General features: G+C 42.6%; 1 protein-coding gene across 14 annotated transcripts in view; it reads left to right on the top strand.

The window, feature by feature from the left end:
* The first annotated feature begins 3,475 nt into the window (after nt 1-3,475).
* The window catches only part of ATAD2B (ATPase family AAA domain containing 2B), a 44,709-nt gene continuing 28,159 nt past the window's right edge, over nt 3,476-20,025 (top strand). For 2 of the 14 annotated variants that reach the window (XM_078604404.1, XM_078604409.1), the window contains exons 1-15: nt 3,476-3,873; nt 5,085-5,347; nt 5,456-5,505; nt 6,177-6,357; nt 8,741-8,897; nt 9,667-9,790; nt 11,338-11,496; nt 12,294-12,408; nt 13,165-13,278; nt 14,139-14,250; nt 15,655-15,770; nt 16,468-16,642; nt 17,285-17,373; nt 18,718-18,877; nt 19,833-19,923. In XM_078604404.1, the coding sequence (XP_078460530.1) occupies nt 3,790-3,873; nt 5,085-5,347; nt 5,456-5,505; nt 6,177-6,357; nt 8,741-8,897; nt 9,667-9,790; nt 11,338-11,496; nt 12,294-12,408; nt 13,165-13,278; nt 14,139-14,250; nt 15,655-15,770; nt 16,468-16,642; nt 17,285-17,373; nt 18,718-18,877; nt 19,833-19,923 (1,990 nt within the window). In that variant the 5' untranslated portion in view covers nt 3,476-3,789. The remainder of the gene's footprint in view (nt 3,874-5,084; nt 5,348-5,455; nt 5,506-6,176; nt 6,358-8,740; nt 8,898-9,666; nt 9,791-11,337; nt 11,497-12,293; nt 12,409-13,164; nt 13,279-14,138; nt 14,251-15,654; nt 15,771-16,467; nt 16,643-17,284; nt 17,374-18,717; nt 18,878-19,832; nt 19,924-20,025) is intronic. The other 12 variants (XM_078604405.1, XM_078604401.1, XM_078604403.1 and 9 more) reach the window with 12 other exon arrangements.

The following is a 20,025-nucleotide window of genomic DNA, read 5'->3' on the forward strand; positions in this document are numbered from 1 at the left end:
CAACGACTGCGCCACCACCCCATATGTTATGTTTCGCTACTTTAAATCAATGGAGTGTTAATTCATGCAAGATCTTACTCAGCAGCAGCATTCTCAGTGATAATACGTAACACTTTATAGTCCAGCACAATCACTGCTCTTGTTCAGAGACTAAAAAACACTTTTACACGTTTGGCAGTTTTTCTAGCAAACGTAGTGAATGAACAGAGAGCTTCGTTTGTTTCCCTTTGTGACATTGTTGCAATTCAAGATAATTGTTTGGTGACTAAAGTATAAATTAAGTAAGAATAATCGATCTGACATTCTCATACATTCTTTAAGATCCTGTTTATGTAAAGTTGCGCTGAGTTGAATTAATAATTGAATTTAATATTAATGCTGGATTTGTGAGTTACTTGGTTTTTTTTGTAAGTTATCTTTCTTTGAAAATTCCAGTTTTAAATACTGGACTGCTGACTTTCCAGATGATGATATGACAAGCCTGTTGAGTATATCCACACAAGTAGCGGTCTCTTGAGTTACCTTCTCAAATACTTGGTTCATCTGATGCTTTTCAAGTTTTCACTATATACCAAACCGATAATTATTTCTAATTTAGCACTATGTCTAAATGAGAAAGATAACGCATCCGGCTCACTCACCCACGGTGGTGAGATGTTAACTACCTCGTCAGGTATACATGAGGGCGTGAGTTTAATCCCGACCCTGACAACTGCTGTATATCTTGAGTTTGCATGTCTCACTGTGGACGCGCGGATTTGTCTGGGTCCTCCGGGTTTCCCCTCCACATTTAGAATCAACGTGCTTTCAGAGCATTTGGCTGCTATAAATGTCCACGTGACAAGCCACTTCGTTGAGCAATCATTTGTGGCCAGATCGCTTCTGAAAAAGAGCTTTCTAGCTCAATGGGCCTTACCTGCTAAAATAAAAATAATTAAATAGTTTGGCCTGCAAAGAACAGAGAGGCCCTCATCCAGCAGTGGATTGGCAAAACACGGACTATTCATGTAGATTATACGTTGATTGACACAGCTAAAATATCAACCTGCCGCTCACCACTAAATGCTGGCGACGTCACCACGGCGCTTGTGCCAGGCTAGGTGCACTTCGAGTTCATACAGCGTACCCCAGCAGGACACCCAATCACGCGAGCCGAGGGCCTCTTTTTGAAGGTGACAGCCGTTGACAATTGACAAAGAGATGCGCGCATACTCTTTATCTGAATAATTGTCAGGCCGTTTATCCGTTTACATTGTACGGATAATCGAATCAATGCATAATGATAATTTTCTTAGGTTCTTTCGGTAAAGCCACGCAGAAAGTAAAATAAAATAAAAACAAAAATCACGACGTTTCGGAGGCAACACAAGTCTCCGTCATCAGATGGGACCGTCACAGCCAGATTAGCTGTATCAAGTGAGGCAATGATTCAAGATGTAATCCCTTAAAAGCGAGTTGAGGGGGGAGGGAGAGGGAGGGGGGAGCTCATCAGACTATGGTAGCCAATGAAAGGAACGTATCGAGAGGGAGGGGGGGCGAGGCCAAAAGGGTGGGCGATGGACGTGGAAGCGCTTGTGCGCTTGCGCTTGCGCACAAGCGCTTCCACGTCCATCGCCCACCCTTTTGGCCTCGCCCCCCCTCCCTCTCGATACGTTCCTTTCATTGGCTACCATAGTCTGATGAGCTCCCCCCTCCCTCTCCCTCCCCCCTCAACTCGCTTTTAAGGGATTACATCTTGAATCATTGCCTCACTTGATACAGCTAATCTGGCTGTGACGGTCCCACCTGATGACGGAGACTTGTGTTGCCTCCGAAACGTCGTTATTTTTGTTTTTATTTTATTTTACTTTCTGCGTGGCTTTACCGAAAGAACCTAAGAAGATGATTCCTTGCAGTCACGAAAGCTTCAAATCTAGAAATAATGATAATTGTTTTTATACCCTTTTATCTGGCAACAAAACTGACACCTTTTTTACAAGGAGTCATATTTGCATAGACCACAATACCTGCAGTCATAATGCAAACAAAAAACATAACTCTGATAATGTATGCACTGTCCTTGAAGTTGATTGGTCCACACCCGAGACAGCATTCCTTAGCGCCTAGTCTCACATGGTGTTGGACCAGATGACGCCAAAAGGCATTATGACTGCAGGCATTGTGGTCTATGCAAACATGACTCCTTGTAAAAAAGGTGTCCGTTTTGTTGCCAGATTAAAGGGTAAAAAACCAATTATCATATTTTTTCTTCTGGCAAATGAGGTTCCAATGGTGTCAATGCATAATGTTGGCTTGGACCGAACCTTTACACCTTGCATTAGACTGCCCCCTGTTGCCACAGGCAACAAAGAGGGGCAGGTTCCATCATCTCGAGTGAAATTGCTAAATATATCCCCCCATAGACGCTGGTTTTTGGTGGCAACATTTAAGCATTCTGTGTATTTCAGATAGGACCTTTGACAGTCTGACGCCATAGGAACGTGGAATTTCCACCGCTGGTTTAATCGAGGTCACTCATGTACATGAACCCTATTTCCACGCGTTTTAAATTTAGAGAGACCGATCTCACTTTCGTTGTTGAAAGTTTTCCGTCTGGCAGAAAATTATATTCTTAGCACGCACAAAATCAATAACGTAGCCATGTAGTCTAAGGGTTGATTATTAATAATATGCGGTCAGGAATGTTGCCAGACGAAATGAATATAAACGGCGAACTTGTTAAACCGCATTGAACCCGTGCCGGGTTATTTAATAATCTCAACATTCTACAGACAGCTTTGAGCGCCACCTGCTGTTGATAAGTGGCCCATGCCGAGGGTTATCAGCGAGAGGAGGGTTAAGAGAGACGGTGCTTGTGAAACATTGGAGGTTCCCTCCAATACCACGATCTTAAGCAACCCAACTCGGAGGCTGCTAGAGACTGGACATCGTTTGCAAAGGGAGACCCCCCCCCCCTCAGGAGGTAACGTACAAATAGTATCAATTGTTACCGCAGGTGCAGTATTTAGCAATTTTTGGGGGAATTTTATTGCAGATTTTTGGTTTGGTTTATGGGAGTTATGGTTGTACCGTATTCTAACATTAACACGATGGCCCAATCTTGAAAATAACCAGTTCTTTAACAAGAATATTTTAGGTTCACGTTCGTTTGCAGTAGGCGGCGCTGCTTTGGTAATATAGTAAGCGAAAAAAGATAACCGTGACAGTGATGGCACCCGTATTTATGGGTCGTGGCTCAATGGATAATTGAGCAATTAAGTTAATCAGCCATCCCTGATGAGTATCTATATAATAATTTGAAATTGGTAAGAGGTACGCTAAGGCCATAACGGACAGATAACTGTAATCTTAGCTATTCTGAGGGAAGCTAACATGTATTTCTAGTGTTAAGTGTTAAACAGTGTAAATTAAGCGGGTTTACTTTAAAACCGATGTAAGGGGCGACCACTCGCTTGTCATCAGCTGTTTTTTTGACTTTCCCGCCAAATCCAACGCTGCCTCATCACACCTCGAAAGTAGTGCCCCTGCCGAGTCCCTTGATAAAGTAACGGTGCCAAAAGCCCCTTTCGTCGAGTTTTCAACAGTCACAACGGCACATATATATCAGCACCGAAACAAGCGAGATTTTTTGTTGCTAAAGTAGGGATTTCAGAGGCACTATGTTTGCCGCTTGCGCGCTCAGCTGGTCGTGTATCCGTGCGCGGCATGGCGTCCGCGTCTCGCCGCTGTTAAAGACGGTGTCTGTGTTCAAATTTTAAAATAAAAATTGCTCATCAGACAAAGGAGACGATGGTGAACACGCGCCGGACGGTCGCCGATCTCGACTCCAGCACCGAGTTTCTGTCGCTCAAGCCCCGCCAGAAGCGCCACGAGGTGAGCCGCCGCCGCACAAAACCCCGACACCGACTAGGCCGCGCCGGGCTGCCTCGGTCTTGCCTGAGGCGCCCGGCCCAGCAGCCACGACGCGAGGCCGGCAGGGATCCAGGCGAGCGCCGGGGGTGTCCCCTAGAGCCCGGCCGTGTGGGCAGTCAAGTCGGCGGAGCGGCGCCAGAACGCTGCGATGTCTCGGCGTCTTCGCGTCTTTGGCGAGACGCCGCGGAGCCTCACGTCGCGCCTGCTTACGGAAGGGCGAGCGTGGAATTCGGTATTAATTGAGGGAAACGTGAGCGAAAAGAGACAATACCAACATGGCATCGAAACGGGCCGCGCAGAGGAGGGGTAGTGGTGGGGGTTTGCGTGCGGTGAACGTGTTTGAGAAGTTGAAAACACTTGAGTGTTAATTTTTGACAATTTGAATTCTCCTCGCCCGTAACGCGTCCCCTTTTCGTCGTCGACGGGAACATTATTGCCTCCTGCCGCGTGTGTGCGAGACGCGACGCGGGAGTTTGTTGTTGGTGGTTGTTCCTGCTAACAAAAAATGGTGGGTTGTGTTTTTGTTTGGGATGGACAAGGGAGCTCGCTTGTGTCATTTGTGCTGGCGTGCTGTTGTTTACACGTCGGTCGACGCACCCTTTCAAGGATGAATGGATCGTCTAAAGCCACTGCTTGGTGCGCGAGATGTTGTTATAAACCCAGGTCTCCCTTAGCAAAGAAGCTGAGCCTCAGCTGGCTTTAACCTAATTATCATGAAAGGTCATCTATCAAAAATAATCAAAGATGTATTATGTGCAATGGTGTTACGTTTATTACGAATTACCAAATAATTAAGGGAAGTATACACTTAAGTTTTAATTGTCTTATCGTATATACTGCAGTTGTTTTTGTATGCTTGCAGCATATGTACATTTTCATCGTCTTAATTCAGTACATGCAGTACAATAATGTAATTAGTATTTCTTTTTTTTACTGAAGGGTTCTAGTTAAAATGTCATTTAAAAAAATGACCTACTGGAATGTTAGCTTTAACTTCAAAACATGGTAAATCCAGATACAGAAGTGCTGGTGAAAGTTAATTTTAATATCACACACCCCACGTGATGTTAGTTCAGACCTCGTATCGCAATGCAATTTGATGGAATATTATTTAGCAGTGCTCCCAAGTCCATCAACGCTGTCACATTTGTATGCCCCCCCCCTCCTGCCAGCCAAGCTCGGAGTCCGACGAGAGCGTTGGGCACACCCAAAAGAGCAAGCGGAGGCGAAACGCAGCACCGGACCCACGCCACCACTTGCGCCACAGCAACAACGCGCCGGAGAGGGACGGTGAAAGCGACGATGACAGCGACAGGGAAAGAGAACGCGAGCGAGGAAAGGGCGGCAGGGAGAGAGACCGGGACCGAGACAGGGAGAGAAAGAAAGAGAGCGGCTGGGGGAGGCCGCTTCATTCAAAGAAACGTGTTAACGAGAGGTCTCGTTTGATACTTTTTTGAGTTTCGTGCCCTTGTCACTTCAAAAGTAGATGGAGTCGTGTTTCGTGAATGCGATTTGTTGACTCTTGGAACTTTGTGATTCGCAGGTATTCGAGCAAAAGTGAAGAGGATGGCATCAGACGGAAACTTAAATCAGGTTTAGTTTTTTAAATATTTTTTTCTCTTTCCGGTGATGGTTTACACGATATAATTTGATACGTAACAATTGTCAACTTTTAAGTTTGTAAATACTTTTTATTCAACTCTAGAAAGTTGTTTTAGTGCACGCATTAGGACAGATTTTTTTGTAGAGCAATACATTGTTAAATGTGTTATTGAATGTCTCGAGGATAATGTCTTTTTCATATTTTCAGGATTTTGAGCCAGCTATATTTAGAGACGGTTTATGGTGAGAAAGACATAAAGGAGAATTACAAAATTGAGTGTTTGACATATCTTTATTTGTCGATATTTGAAGAACATTCCAATTAGTAATGAGTGCACTATAACATGACTTATTGATATCGACGCTCATTAAAATGTTTTTCTTGTGCCCAAATTAAAACGACCCAATTCGTAAACATTGAATACAGGCTATGGGAACACTTATTTCACAGCAGTTGGCGCCCTCTACAGGTCAGATAAAATATTTACTTAAGGAAGTCTACAATTTTTATTGAAGAGCTGCACCCTAGGCAATAGGAAACAAAAATAAAACTTAAAAAAACAAAAATGGGCTCAAAGTGTAGATAGAAAATCACAGGGAAGCCGATGTTTTGACAAAGTTAAGGGACTGGTAACGCGCATGTCTTTGGCCATTTTGCCTAGAAGGTGGTGGAGGACGGGCCTCGTTCGCATTGGGCGGTAAGCGCTCTACGGCAGACGGGGAGCTGGGACACAAGATGGTGAACGGTGGGTCGGGCCTGGAGGTGCGACGCAGCCAACGCGTCAAGCAGAGTCGCTACGCCTCCCTCAACCAATCGCTCCTGGATGAACAGTATGTCACGAAGTATGTGGCAGCCATATCGACCACACATAGTATGCTGGCATTGTAGTTATGTGTGTTTTGAAAGAGCTGTTTGGGAAAGAAGCGGAGAAGGGAAGAATGGTGTATCGCAGAGGTGTAACGATTCACCACCTCGGTGATTTGATTTGTCGTTATTCAGAGTCGCAATTTTATTCAAGTATCAATTGGCTTTTTTACATTATGGTGAATGTAGTGGCCACCATTGGCTGCAGAAGTCACGTGAAGCAATTATAATGTATACTAAAATAATTGATTTCCACATTCTTGATTTGAAGCTTTCGTAACTGCAGGAATCCATACTCTTTGGTTCTTTGGGTAAAGTCACGTAGGTATAAAAATAAAATAAATCACGACGAAAGCATGTTTTCCCACCTGATGACGGACGCTTGTGTTGCGCCCGAAACGTCGTGATTTATTTTATTTTTATACCTACGTGACTTTACCTAAAGAACCAAAGAGTATGAATTCCACATGTATGATTCAATAACTATTATAGGCATAATTTGGACGTGTCAGTGCATTGTTTCTTGCAATATATATGCAGTTTAAAGGAAATATTTTTATTAAGACTAATTAGCATAATTATTCAATTTAAATTCCTTAAATAATGTAAATCTCACTACCTCAGGAGTGAGTACCTGCATTGGGAATGTTGAACATTTCCTTGAGCGTATTGGTGGAAAGGAAAATAATAACCAGATCATATCCTTGCATGTGAAGGTATACCACTATAAGGTCTATGACAATTGGTTCAATTTGTAGATTTGCATGATCCGCCAACCCTTGCCTCTGAGGCAGTATTACACTGTCATGCTCAGCCATTATCTTTATTTGGATGGGCTTTGGGGAAAAAGAGTTCTGTATGGCAACGTAAACTTTGTTCACCTATATTAATGAATGTTTTTGCGAACACTTAGGATAGCTTGTTTTCCATACAGTTGTACTCTTCATTATATTGCGTTACCATATCCTCTCAAATACAAGATGGTGCGAAAAGTAAGACGCACCCCAACCGTATGCTCGGTGTCAATAAAGTTATAACAACCTTGTCCTACACACATATCTAGCAGATAATAAAGCACACCTCCCAACTCTTGCTTTAAGATACAAGGGGTATTACTGGGAGAAACAATCCCAGACGACTCAACCTTCAAATCGACCAGCCTCTGAGTGTTTTCTCACTTGGAATTAGGCCTCGGCAAGGTAAGGTAAATGACCTTTTTTACCGGGTAAAAGGGTAAAGGTAAAGGGTAAAGGTTCGACATGCCAAGGGGTAAGGTAAAGGGTAGGGTAAAGGTAGCTCAGAAGAATTACCCGGTAGGGTAAAGGTAGCGCGAATAATTACCCGGTAAATACAGTACCTTGTTTACCGCTAAAAGCTCCGTGGCGCAGTCCGTGGCCTCCATTTTAAATTGTGATAATTGATGTCGGACCAGATGGAGACTGTCCACGTTCTTGAGGTAGAGGTACGAGAGGACGAGGTCGAGGATGCCAGCAATGGCATTTTTGGGGTTGCTGCGAACAGCAATCGAAAGAGGCAGCGGCATGCGTTCCCGTGGGAGCACACGCACGATTGGATGGAGGGTGATCCGCATGCACAGCAAGGGAAGCGGCAGTGCGTGCACTGCCGCAAGTGGTTTTCCACCCACACGAATGCGTTGGGGTGGAAAGCCCACCTCAAGAAGCACAACGCGCTCGCCCCAGGCAGCGAGGTCGGGACGTCGGCGTCGGCTGCCTGAAGGTTCCGTCTTAACTGGGCCGTAGCGGCGCAGGATCTTATTGCCTGTCGTTCGTCCGAGGACGATGGCAATGACGAACTTGATCAGGTTATTGATGAGATCGCCATCGACCAAGACGACTGGGACGAGGAGGTTATGGAGGACGGTGTCGTCGACAGCCTCAACGCCCGATTCGAGAGTATTCTATATGTATAAAGCGCTCTACCTACCATTTATCGTTATAAACCGTATTCATGTGCTGTACCCCAGTAATTTCCCTGTAATCGGGTAATTTGTATGGGATAAGGGTAAAAGGTAGGATAAAGGTAGGCTCGTTGCTTTTTACCTTATCTGCTAAAGGGTAAAAGGTAGGGTAGAGCGATTGTATTGTGGTAAGGTAAAAGGTAGGTTAAAGGTAGTCTTGTGTTTTTTTTACCGTTTTACTTTTACCTTACCTTGCCGAGGGCTACCTGTAACCGTCGGATTGGCACTGGTTGAATAAAAAGAGAAAAACTAAATTTTCAGGGAAAACAAGTCTTTTTTTTATAACACGGATAATAAAGTACATTTTTATTTCATGTGGGCCCTCCGTTGCTGTGCTACTAACTGTTTCTCCGTGTTTGTGGCGTCATTAATTTTCCCATCAGTTCGGCTGTTTTGCAAGACTTCGACAAGATTGGGGACCAGTCGGAGAGCAATCTACACAGCAGCCGCCGCCATCGCGAGATCGAGAAACTCCGCCTGTGGCAGGACACGGAAGATGTGAGGATTGGGTTTGACCCCTCCTCCGTTGATGTTCGTGCTGTTAGTAATACCTCCATCAATGCATGGCCTCTGACCTGTGGTTGTGACCACTGACTTTGAACTCTTTGACTTTAGAGCTAAAGTATTCTACAGTCTTGTCAGATAGCCGATGTGTTTTGTTTGATGAAGCAATATATTTTTAACAATATTTTTAGATTTGGTCTCGTACGTACAGGTTAGCTCGAGTGCAGTTTTGAGTGCTTTTAAAAGTAGTGGCTGATTACATGGATCAGGGATCAAACATACATAATTGACATTTACAATTAAAGTAAATATCCTTGGGGAGATCAGGAACAGTGGCCGATGAACGAGACTGGTGACGGAATTTCACCCGAAGTAGAGACTTCATAGAGGTTATCCACTGCGGAGAAGGAACGATGACCAGTTCATGGGAAGAAGTGAGATGGATGGTAGCAGCACTGGAACCTTGAGGGATATCCATGACATGTGGATGCCTTCATCCTACAGTGGATATATTATTTTTAATCAAAGTTGTTAAATGACAATATTTGGGGCAACTTTCATAATTTAACTCAGCAAATTACTCCTGACTTGTTTACTCTATAATGAACACTTGTGTCTAAGTTATTTTGACCCAAGTATCAAAATTATTATTTGCATTTGGTGTTATGGACTCTTCACTTGAAAAAGAGTTTATTGTATTGTAAATCTGAGAGGGCCATGTCTAAGAATTACTGTTTGCCTCCCATCCCCTGCCTCCTAAGTAATTGTTATGGAATTGTGTGTTGTGCTCTTTCCTGTGGCTAAGGAGAGCATGGACATGTACTCGCGTGTAAAGCGAAAACGAAGGATAGCTCAACAGGACGATTTTGAAGAGGCCTCAAGCGACAAAGAATCCTCTGAAGGCGAGGGGGAAGAAGGGCAGACTGAAGGTGCGTACCTATGTGTGTATGTTAAACTTCTCTCGCACCATACGTGGCCAACCGTGCTAGTCGGAGGTGCGGGAAAGGACAATAAACGGAACACATACGCCTGATCTCGTCAGATCAGACTTGCCTTCCCATAAAATCTATAGTGAATTTAAAAAAAGGAAACTTTCTTTATTTTATACTTGCCTTTCCTTATGCCACTCGTGCACGGTTGAACTTTATTTTGTGTGCGGTTAAAATTAACTTTGCTCCATCGGTGTGTTAGATGCTGAGGTGACTGGTTTCTTTTTTAATTCCTGTTGCTCTATGCCCCCTTTACCGTTCCCCTTCTGCTGTTATGTGCAACGATGCCTTCTTTATTGAGGGCGATGTTGGCAAATAAAATATAGATACTGAGTGATTGATTGAGATCTTTGAAGCTAGACGAAGTTTAGCCTGCGTCGTGCCTGTATGTGCTACGACCGTTGGGGTGCTGTGATGGCAAGATGTTAACTACCTCTCCTGGTATGCAGGAGGTCGTGGGTTCGATCCCGACCGTGACACCTGCTGTATATTTTGAGTTTGCATGTCTCTCTTGCCGTGGTCGCGTGGATTTTTCTCCGAGTGGATTGACAAAAAACGGACTTTTACGTTCACCACTAAATGCTGGCGACGTCACCATGGCGCGAGTGCCAGGCTAGGTGCACTTCGAGTGCCCCAGTAGGAGAGCCAATCACGTGAGCCGTGGGCCTCTTTTTGAAGGTGACAGTCGTTACCATTTGACATTTAACAAAAGTGCGCGCATACTCTTCATCTGAATAATGGTAAGGTCGTTTGTCTGTTTCCATTGTACGAATAAGCAAATCAATGCATAAGGTTTGCATGGCTCTGTCTCCCCGTGGTGGCGTGGACTTTTCTCCGAGTCCTCCGGTATTTCCCTCCACATTTAAAAACATGCATTTATTTGGCTGCTATAAATTTCCACGTGACTTTGTTGAGCTATCATTTGTGGCCAGGTCGCTTTCTTAAAAAGAGCGAATAGCTCAGTGTGTCTTAACTGGTCAAATGAAACATAGTTTTTGTTTTTACATAGTTTTATTAAAGTTGTTATGGTCTACTACCTTGTGGGAAGCAGACCAGTGTGGTGAATGAAGCATGGTCAAATAATTTTTACAAACCGCACTGAGTCATAGTAGGACCCTCATCCACCAAGATATTGACGAAGAAAGGGCTCTCCATGTACATTATACCGATAGTACTGGTGAGTTATGGTCTGTTGATCAGCACTTGATTAACTGGTTATCGTTCTGGTGTTTAATCAGTGCCCGACCTGGTTTACTGTTTAAGGATTTAAATAATAAGAGTTACAGCAATGCATTATTTAATCAATTAATAGTGATTCTTAAGTTCATGATACTGCGTCAAATCACGTGTAAAAAATATTATTTTTCATCTATGTATTAACTAATATGTTAATGTGATAATCTCATGAAGATGCAAATTTGTAAGACCTCACATGTATCTCGCTCACTCAATTGCACGGTTAATTGTGTCCGTTGTCACATGTGTAGACTCGCATGAGGCGGAGGGAGATGTGGACGCGGACGCGGATGAAGATGAGGATGAAGATGAGGATGAGGATGAGGAGGATGAGGAAGAGGAGGTGAACGAGAAGACTTATTTCCTGCGGAAGAGGAAAGTGGTGCAGCTATATCAGGCCCCACCTATCGGTCAGTCCCGGTTTCTTCTTTGGGGAAATGAAATATTTAAACTTCCTAAATTACTTCTAGATTTGAAGCTTTCGTGACTGCAAGGATTTATATTCTTAGGTTTTTTCGGTAAAGTCACGTACCTTTACATCAGCCGCACCTTAACAACTCTTAGAACCTCTCAGTTCAACCAGTCTACACAACAAAGACTCATTCCTGGCAGCGGTTTCAGCCTCACCACCTCTACATAACAAAAGGCTCAGTCCCATTTACACGCACCTTTACTTCAGCCTCACCTTAGCAACTCTTTTCAACCAGTCTACACAACAAAGACTCATTCCTGGCAGCGGTTTCAGCCTCACCACCTCTACATAACAAAAGGCTCAGTCCCATTTACACGCACCTTTACTTCATCCTCACCTTAACAACTCTTTTCAACCAGTCTACACAACAAAGGCTCATTCCTAACAGCGTGTTTTAGCCGCACCGAACCTCACAATATTAATATCCAGGGCCTACCTTGGCTCCTCCCACCCTCAACCAGTATATATACAAGGACTGTTTTCTTGGAATTTCTCTTACTTGATACAGCTATCGTGCTGTGACTGTTCCACCTGAAGACGGAGGCTTGTGTTGCCTCCGAAACGTCGTGATTTTTTATTTATTTTTATTTTACTTTTATTAATTTAAATTTTTTACCTACGTGACTTTACCGAAAAAACCTAAGAATATGATTCCTAAATTACTGTTCAACTCTACCTGCTGGTATGGCTGACGTGTGGTTGACTAATGGTTGACTCCTGTATTCTTCACCACAGAGCCGGTTGCTCGGCGGCCGGCACGCTCGGGCGAAATTTACGATGTCCATCGGTCGCCCGTGCGCCGCCGCTATACTCGCCATGCCGGAGGCCCCCAGAGCCCATACTACAAGCGGTGAGGCTCATCCAACTTTCCATTCTCCGGTCTGTCAGTCAGATCTCAGAGGCTAAACAGGTTTAAGCTTGAATAGAGCTCAGATGGATGACTAACATGTAAAAACCCGGTTTTATAGGCTCCTGCAGGGCTCCTTTAGCAGAGGGTAGTGCATTGAATTTTATTGTTGTAGTGTACTAAGCTCCAGTATCTTTGCTGCCCCATTCTGAACTGGCTTGCATGTGAAGTACAAACAAATAATCCACACAGCTCTCACTGTGAGGGGGGGGGGTCCTCGTCCTCAAGCGGGAGTGAGAAAAATGACTGTACTTATGATGGTGGTATCACCTATCGAACATTGGAGAAAGGCGAGGGGTAACCAACTCCAACTATTGCTGGAGGGACCTGATAATGGAGTGTGGTATGAGGTGAAATGGGGTAGGGTACATCAGGTTGAATGGAAGAAATGTTAGCTATGGACCTGCCCTTTGGTAGCAAACTGGAGATGGAGGGAGAATATGGCAATATTAGCACATTCACTTTGAATTATGACAGCTTTAAATCAAGCATTTGACACTCGTGTACAAATATGTGCATTGTTTTTGTCCACTTTGCCAAAGTAATTATTTTATGAATGCTGTGTTTTTACTGGGTTATGATGAAATTAAGCGATTACTTTTATCGCTTTATTTTGCTCAGCAAACTACACACATCATGCAAAACTGTCTTTAAAGACCCGTTGCTCGTTGTATTTTTTCTTTTGCCGCATGTTTACAGGCGAAAGAGGCATGCAATCAACAGCAGTGACTCGACAAGCTCCTCATCGTCGTCATCTGATGAAGAGCGTTTTGACAAGCGCATGTCAAAGAGCATGGCACGTGCCAGAAATCGGTGAGCGTGCTGTTGCCCCATTCTTCTCATATATTGACGGATTGAGCAGAATTGGAAGAGCCCTTTCAATCTCCTCATGTAGATAAGTTGGTTTAATTTTAACGATGCTCGCTGTGTATGAAAGCATTCTGGTCACCTTTTAATCACATTAGCTTTCTAAGGCATGGTATCACCTTAAACGAAAATAAAACCCAAAAAACACATTTGTTATTTTACAGATACGTATCTAAGGCCGTATGTCTCGGCCCTGGATTGCGAGCATAATTCGTTCCGGAAACGTGTTTGTAATCCAAAGCACTCGTATATCAGTTGTGGTCACGTGACGCTCGGCAGACAAAGCGTATACACGTACTACTCGTGTTGCAAGACCTCGCTCATTTATCCAATTAATATTTATTTAGAAATTTTGCTCGTCTTGAAAAACACTCGCAGATCAAGTTACTAGCAATGCAAGGTTTTACTGTACGAGTCTGTCGCTTTATCAATGAGATAAAATGCTTTTGAGTGACTTTCAGGTCGTTTTTATAACATGTGCTATAGCACGGTAGTAACATTGCAGTGTGGTTGCTGTCATTTTTAATTCGTCACCGCTTTGATATCACAAGCACTACTCAGACACTTCTGAAAACCACGAATATTTTTATTGTTTTGACCAACGAAGCTTTAAATGTTTGTTGTGTACCTGAGGGCACGATCTATGAAATAGTCAAAATAACCATTCCAGTTTTGTATTGTGTTTAGTTTGTTGTCCTTCCCCCGCACCTCCGATTAGCACGGTTGGCTACATACGGTGCGAAAGAAGTTTAACATACGTAAAGAGCTGTAGGAAAAAATTACACCTGGTCGTTGGTGTTGTGCAGGTGTCTACCGATGAATCTGAAGGCAGAAGACCTGGCAAGCGGTGTTCTGCGAGAGAGGACACGAGTAGGAGCCAGCCTGGCTGATGTTGACCCCATGAGCATGGATTCCTCCGTGCGTATTGCATCTCACTTGTTCATTGCCTCATTACCCTGTATTTTATCACTTGAATGTGCATCGCAATACATATGCCTTTAATTCTAGATTTGAAGCTTTGGTGACTGCAAGGATTCATATTCTTAGGTTTTTTCGGTAAAGTCACGTAGGTAAAAAATTAAAATTAATAAACGTAAAATAAAATAAAAATCACGACGTTTTGGAGGCAACACAAGCTTCCGTCTTCAGGTGGAACCGTCACAGCACGATAGCTGTATCACTTGACGGAAGCTTGTGTTGCCTCCGAAACGTCGTGATTTTTATTCTACTTTTATTAATTTTTATTTTTTACCTACGTGACTTTACCGAACACATATGCCTTTCCATGATAAATCTGAGTAACCGTGTTTGCGTAATATGCTGAACATAACTTGGAACCCTTAAATGTGACTCTTGCCTATGGCATCGGGCAACCCAGCAGTATTTGATTTAATGGACCACAGACTGCTCATAAGAGTTGCAGAATTAGAAACCAGTTAATTGTTTGAATAATTAACATTTGATGCTTTTCATTATTTTACAGTCATGCAAAGTTTTACAATGGGAGAGAATTTATTTGTCTCACATTTGACAAACTTTCATTTGGCTGAGCGTAACCTAACACAATATTTGTTAAATGTATCTAACTTGGGAATCTTTATGGTTGGATGCATTTCTAAGATTAACGTCCAAATTTAACGCAATGTCATTCAGCGTTCTTTGGCTACATTCGGTCTGCCAAATATTGCTCTTAACATTTTGATCCGAAGCCTAGGAGAAGCAATTAAACTTTAGCAAAGGTAATGTGGTGAGTTTCGATGTTACCATGGCCTACTTATAAGAAAAATATTCCAAATTGTCTCCAACTAATGAGAAAATCGTACTTCCATAGACACCCATGGAGATGGCCAGGTAACTGAGTAGTCACAATACTTGTTAATGAGCCACTTCTCACAGAGTTGAGGGTTCTTTTTCCAAAGTCACTCATTTACTGCACACTATTTGGCTGTTATTAATTTCCACATTATAAGCCGCTTCGTCGAGCTATCATTCGTGATAGCCAGGTCGCTTCTGAAAAAGAGGTACATATCTCAGTGGGCCTTACCTAGTGAAATAAAGAGGTCTTTATTTGTTACACACAATGCTCAATATAGGCCAAATTATGCCAGTGTTTTCGTTCATTTCAAAACTTAATCGCCCAGAAGTGGTTAAAATAAAATGGAACTCTGTATGTAGCATGACTAATTGATTAATTCGGACAATGGCATTTGTTTTTTTATCACTGAGACAGCATGATATATAACATAGTAATGAAAGTATCAGTTGATGTTGACTTTTTATATTACTGTACATTTTGGTTGTGTTGTCCATGCCTGTATGCAGATTGGCTTTCATAGCATTGGAGGGTTAAGTCAACACATCCAAGCCCTCAAGGAAATGATTGTATTTCCACTCCTATATCCAGAGATCTTTCAAAAATACAGCATTCAGCCCCCAAGGTAAGAGTGTTGCTATTGTAATTATTAATTCAGGAAGGATACTTTGCAGTTATCCGTACTAAAAATATCTGTGTGGTTGGTGGGTCATATGAGACAGGACCCCATTCAATTTCAGTAGAGTGGATATATTTTACTCACTGCACCAACATTATTATCACCGTGTACTCTGTAAATATATTAAACAAACAAAACATTTACATGCATACAATGAAAATGGAATACGGCAGTGAGACTGGTTATTCGGTCCTACACTGGCACTCGGTGACCTGAATTCGATTCCAAACCACAGCTGACATCAATGGGGAGTGATATGTGAACCGGTTCTGAGCACCCCTACACACCAACCTGCACTGACTAGAATGGCGAAGCATTGTCAAACAACGTCTGAGCAACATGACTTTGGGAGGCCTTCATCCAATGGTTGATGGCCAAAGAACTATCAATGATTATTTATTTAAAGTCTTTCTAGATTTGAAGTTTTCGTGACTGCAAGGATCCATACTCTTTGGTTCTTTCGGTAAAGTGACTTTACCGAAAGAACCAAAGAGTATTTAAAGTTTACTTGTAAACCATTTACTATTCATAATTTAATTGTGTTAAAGAAAAGTTAAATGTTTAAGGCATCTAAATAATGTAAAATGCATATACAAATTTGTATATTTTTGTTGTCTCCATGCGCCTTTGCTTACGTTGCCAGGGGCTGCCTCTTCCACGGACCACCGGGAACAGGCAAAACGCTGGTGGCACGTGCCCTAGCCAACGAGTGCAGTCGCGGAGACCGGCGCATGGCCTTCTTCATGCGCAAGGGCGCCGACTGCCTGAGCAAGTGGGTGGGTGAATCCGAGAGACAACTGCGACTTCTCTTTGACCAGGTTCGCATCCACCCCCTCACCTTCCCCCCCCCCCCAACTCTATCGAATAATTGTTTTATTTTGTGATGCTTCGTTGTTGGTGGTGGACAAGCGAGAGAGATGATAACACTGCTGCGGAGGACGGCCGTTTCCTGAGATGTCTCCTGTTATATTTTTGTTCCTTATAGAGAAATGTAATTGACGAATGTGTTGAGTCTTCATCTAACAATTGGACCATGTTCTTCCTACCGCTTGTATCAAAATTGTACTTTCGGTGTCTATGTATGTAGTGCAGAATTATTTTTATTGAAGAAAATAATGTCAGAATTTAATTGTCCATTGAATAGCATAATCCGTTTCAATGTTGATTCAGCCAACTCACAGCTGATCAAATTGGCATTGAGGAAATGTTTTTTGCAACACATGCAGTGTGGGTTTGTGCCTTGGCAGCCTCCCTAATTCTCAAGACTCCTTTTTAATGAGGGGTCTTGCATTGGGATGCTTGGCCAATTAATTTGAAGATTTTTGCCTTTGGGAGGAAATTTTAAAAACGCAGGAAAGAAACCAACGCACATGATGAAATAACACTCATAGGTCTACAGAGATAGATTGATATGAATGCGTTTAGGAATTGACACTATTCTATGTTTTTCACTTGTCTAGGCATACTTGATGAGACCCTCAATTATATTCTTTGATGAAATTGATGGCCTCGCCCCAGTTCGCTCAAGCAGACAAGATCAGATACACAGGTAAGGAGATGCGTTATGTTTTCACGACATTGGTATTACCATTAAAGGAACATGCACCTCAAAAATAAATAGCGCTTGTCTTGTAGCTCCTTTCCAAGACTGTCCTGAGCTGTCAGACTTCTTTGAGGGTTATTGATTAGGAGCAAAGCAAAGAATTTAAAGTCATGATCAGACACGTTAGAGTGAAATCAGTACAGTTTAACTTCCCTATTTCCTAAAGTTGGGGCATCTTCAATCAAGTTTGTATATTGTTTTTCAAATGCTATCTAGATAATATTGCTACATGAGCATTTGTTCTTCACGTATCTTTGCGAGTCTTACGGGAGAGAAACAAGCTGGTCAGCCAGTCTGTTTAGGGAGTCTAGATTTGAGAATAGGTTTTCCCCTTTTTTCTGGCAACAACAGGTGTGAAGATGTTAAAACACCAAATTAAAACCTTTTTCAAGGAATCATGTGTGCATTAACCGCAATACTTGTGGTCAGAATGCAAACAAAAAACATATTCTGCATTGTCTTTTGGCGTCCTCTGGTCTAACACCGTTTTGAGACTCAGCTGGATAGAAAGCTGTCTGGTGTGGACCAATCAGTTTCAAAGACAATGCATATGCTATCAGAGTGTTTATTGTTTGCATTCTAACCACAAGTATTGTGGTTAATGCACGCATGATTCCTTGTAAAATGTTTCCGTTTGGTGTTTTAACATCTTAACACCTAAATTTTGATATAAAGCTTTCATGACTGCAGAGATTCATATTCTTGGTTCTTTCAGTAAAGTCACTTAGAAGGGAAACAATAAAATAATAAAAATATAAAACAATTCAATATATATCTTAACACCTGTTTTGTTGCCAGAAAAAAGGGGAAAACCTATTCTCATATTTTGGTACTGGCAAAGGAGATCCCATGATGAAGTCTACATTTGTTTATGAGTTTTTGACTGTACCAACAAAGGTGCACACAGAACTACATCTACAAATGAAAAAACACTTTAGGTGTAGAAGATGCCATGACGAATGTGACTTGTATTCAAATATCCATGCGCTAATCACTCTGATAGCGACTGGTAATATTTAGAAGAATACCTTTTAAAAGTTATTTTTGTTGTCATTGCTCAAACTGTAAATTTGTGCATTGGTATCGGTAAGCTTTGTAGTAGGTATCATAGAGATTGGTTCCCAGGTTTCTTAGTTTTTGGGAAAACACAAAGTGTGCCCTCTATTGGATGTACACAGATGGACATGAAATTTCTTAGGCATGGCAAATCGGGTTGCCTATTATCTGCCTTAAAACCCGATTTTGAAACGTGCGTTTTTTTTTTTTTGCGGCTGCTGCCCCTTTGCGCAGTTCCATCGTGTCGACGCTGCTCGCCCTCATGGACGGGCTGGACAGCCGTGGTGAGATCGTGGTGATCGGCGCCACCAACCGGCTCGATTCCATCGACCCTGCACTACGCCGGCCCGGCCGATTTGACCGAGAGTTCATGTTTAACCTTCCTGATGTGCAGGTATGAAACTGAGTCGCACAGAATAATACAGGTAGGAACAACAGGTTCCACACTGCCCACCAGGGATTATCTGTCTGTCTGTCGTGCATATTCCAACCAAGTTCCTACCTGCCCACTCCGAAGGAACGTGCTAATTGTAATGCCATTTATACCTCATGCAAAATCTCACAGACGTAAATGACTGTGACGCTTGAGGCTTGGTGTTGCTTGGCCAGCGATGTAAGGATTCATAATTTGATCACTTGAGACCTATTCTTAAGCTCGTTTGTACATGCCATGATTTGTGCATATTGCAAACACTTGCTTTTTATGCACATTATAGATGTGCCTGGTATGTTCATGTTAAATGGAGGCAAACCGGTCGAACAAAGCTGTATAAAAGAAACAAAGCGAATAAGAATACCAACGAGATAAAATAATGTAATTTTTGAATGAAAGTATCTCTGAACTGTGACAATCTGTCATTTCATCATGGGTACAATTTTAATATATAATGATGTGGGACGTATATGCTTCTACCACTTTATTATAGCAGAAATATGTTTAGCCGCACGTTTGGACTATGTTTATATCCAGATATTAAAAGTGTGATTTGTCTTGGAAAGTCTCATTGCATATTAATGCTTTTTCAGGTGTGTCCTGCAATGGTATCTTGGGCCATTTCCATTGAGAAGTTGTTTTGCCTTGTGAATAAAACACTGTGCAGGAGAAGCCTGTCCATATGCGGGTGGCAACGCTTCAAAGTTGTACACATATGGCTTCATGATTCTATTTCCTGTACTGTCTTCTGACCACTTAAATAGTGCCAAGGGTTTTGGGAATTTCATAAATCTATGTGATGCAAAAACCTTTCGCTCCAAAGCTTCAAATTACAGTTATGCATCAGCTTGTATTTAAAGTACCTGCATTGAGCCCTCGAGAGCTGCATTCTGATGGGTTTCCATTTGTCCATTAGGCACGGAGGCAAATACTGGAGATCCACACATGCAAGTGGACTCCCCACCTCTCCAACTCCTTTATGGATGAGTTGGCCGAAAAGTGTGTAGGTGAGTGGCCTTGCTGGTATTCAGTGTACAGACCACGATGGACCGTTCACAACTGTTAATGGTATTGATGATGATGATGAATATTCCAAAACTCACGGGATA

The sequence above is a fragment of the Lampetra planeri genome, chromosome 22 (assembly GCF_965212315.1).
Source record: "Lampetra planeri chromosome 22, kcLamPlan1.2.h2, whole genome shotgun sequence".
Classification (NCBI taxonomy): domain Eukaryota; kingdom Metazoa; phylum Chordata; class Hyperoartia; order Petromyzontiformes; family Petromyzontidae; genus Lampetra; species Lampetra planeri.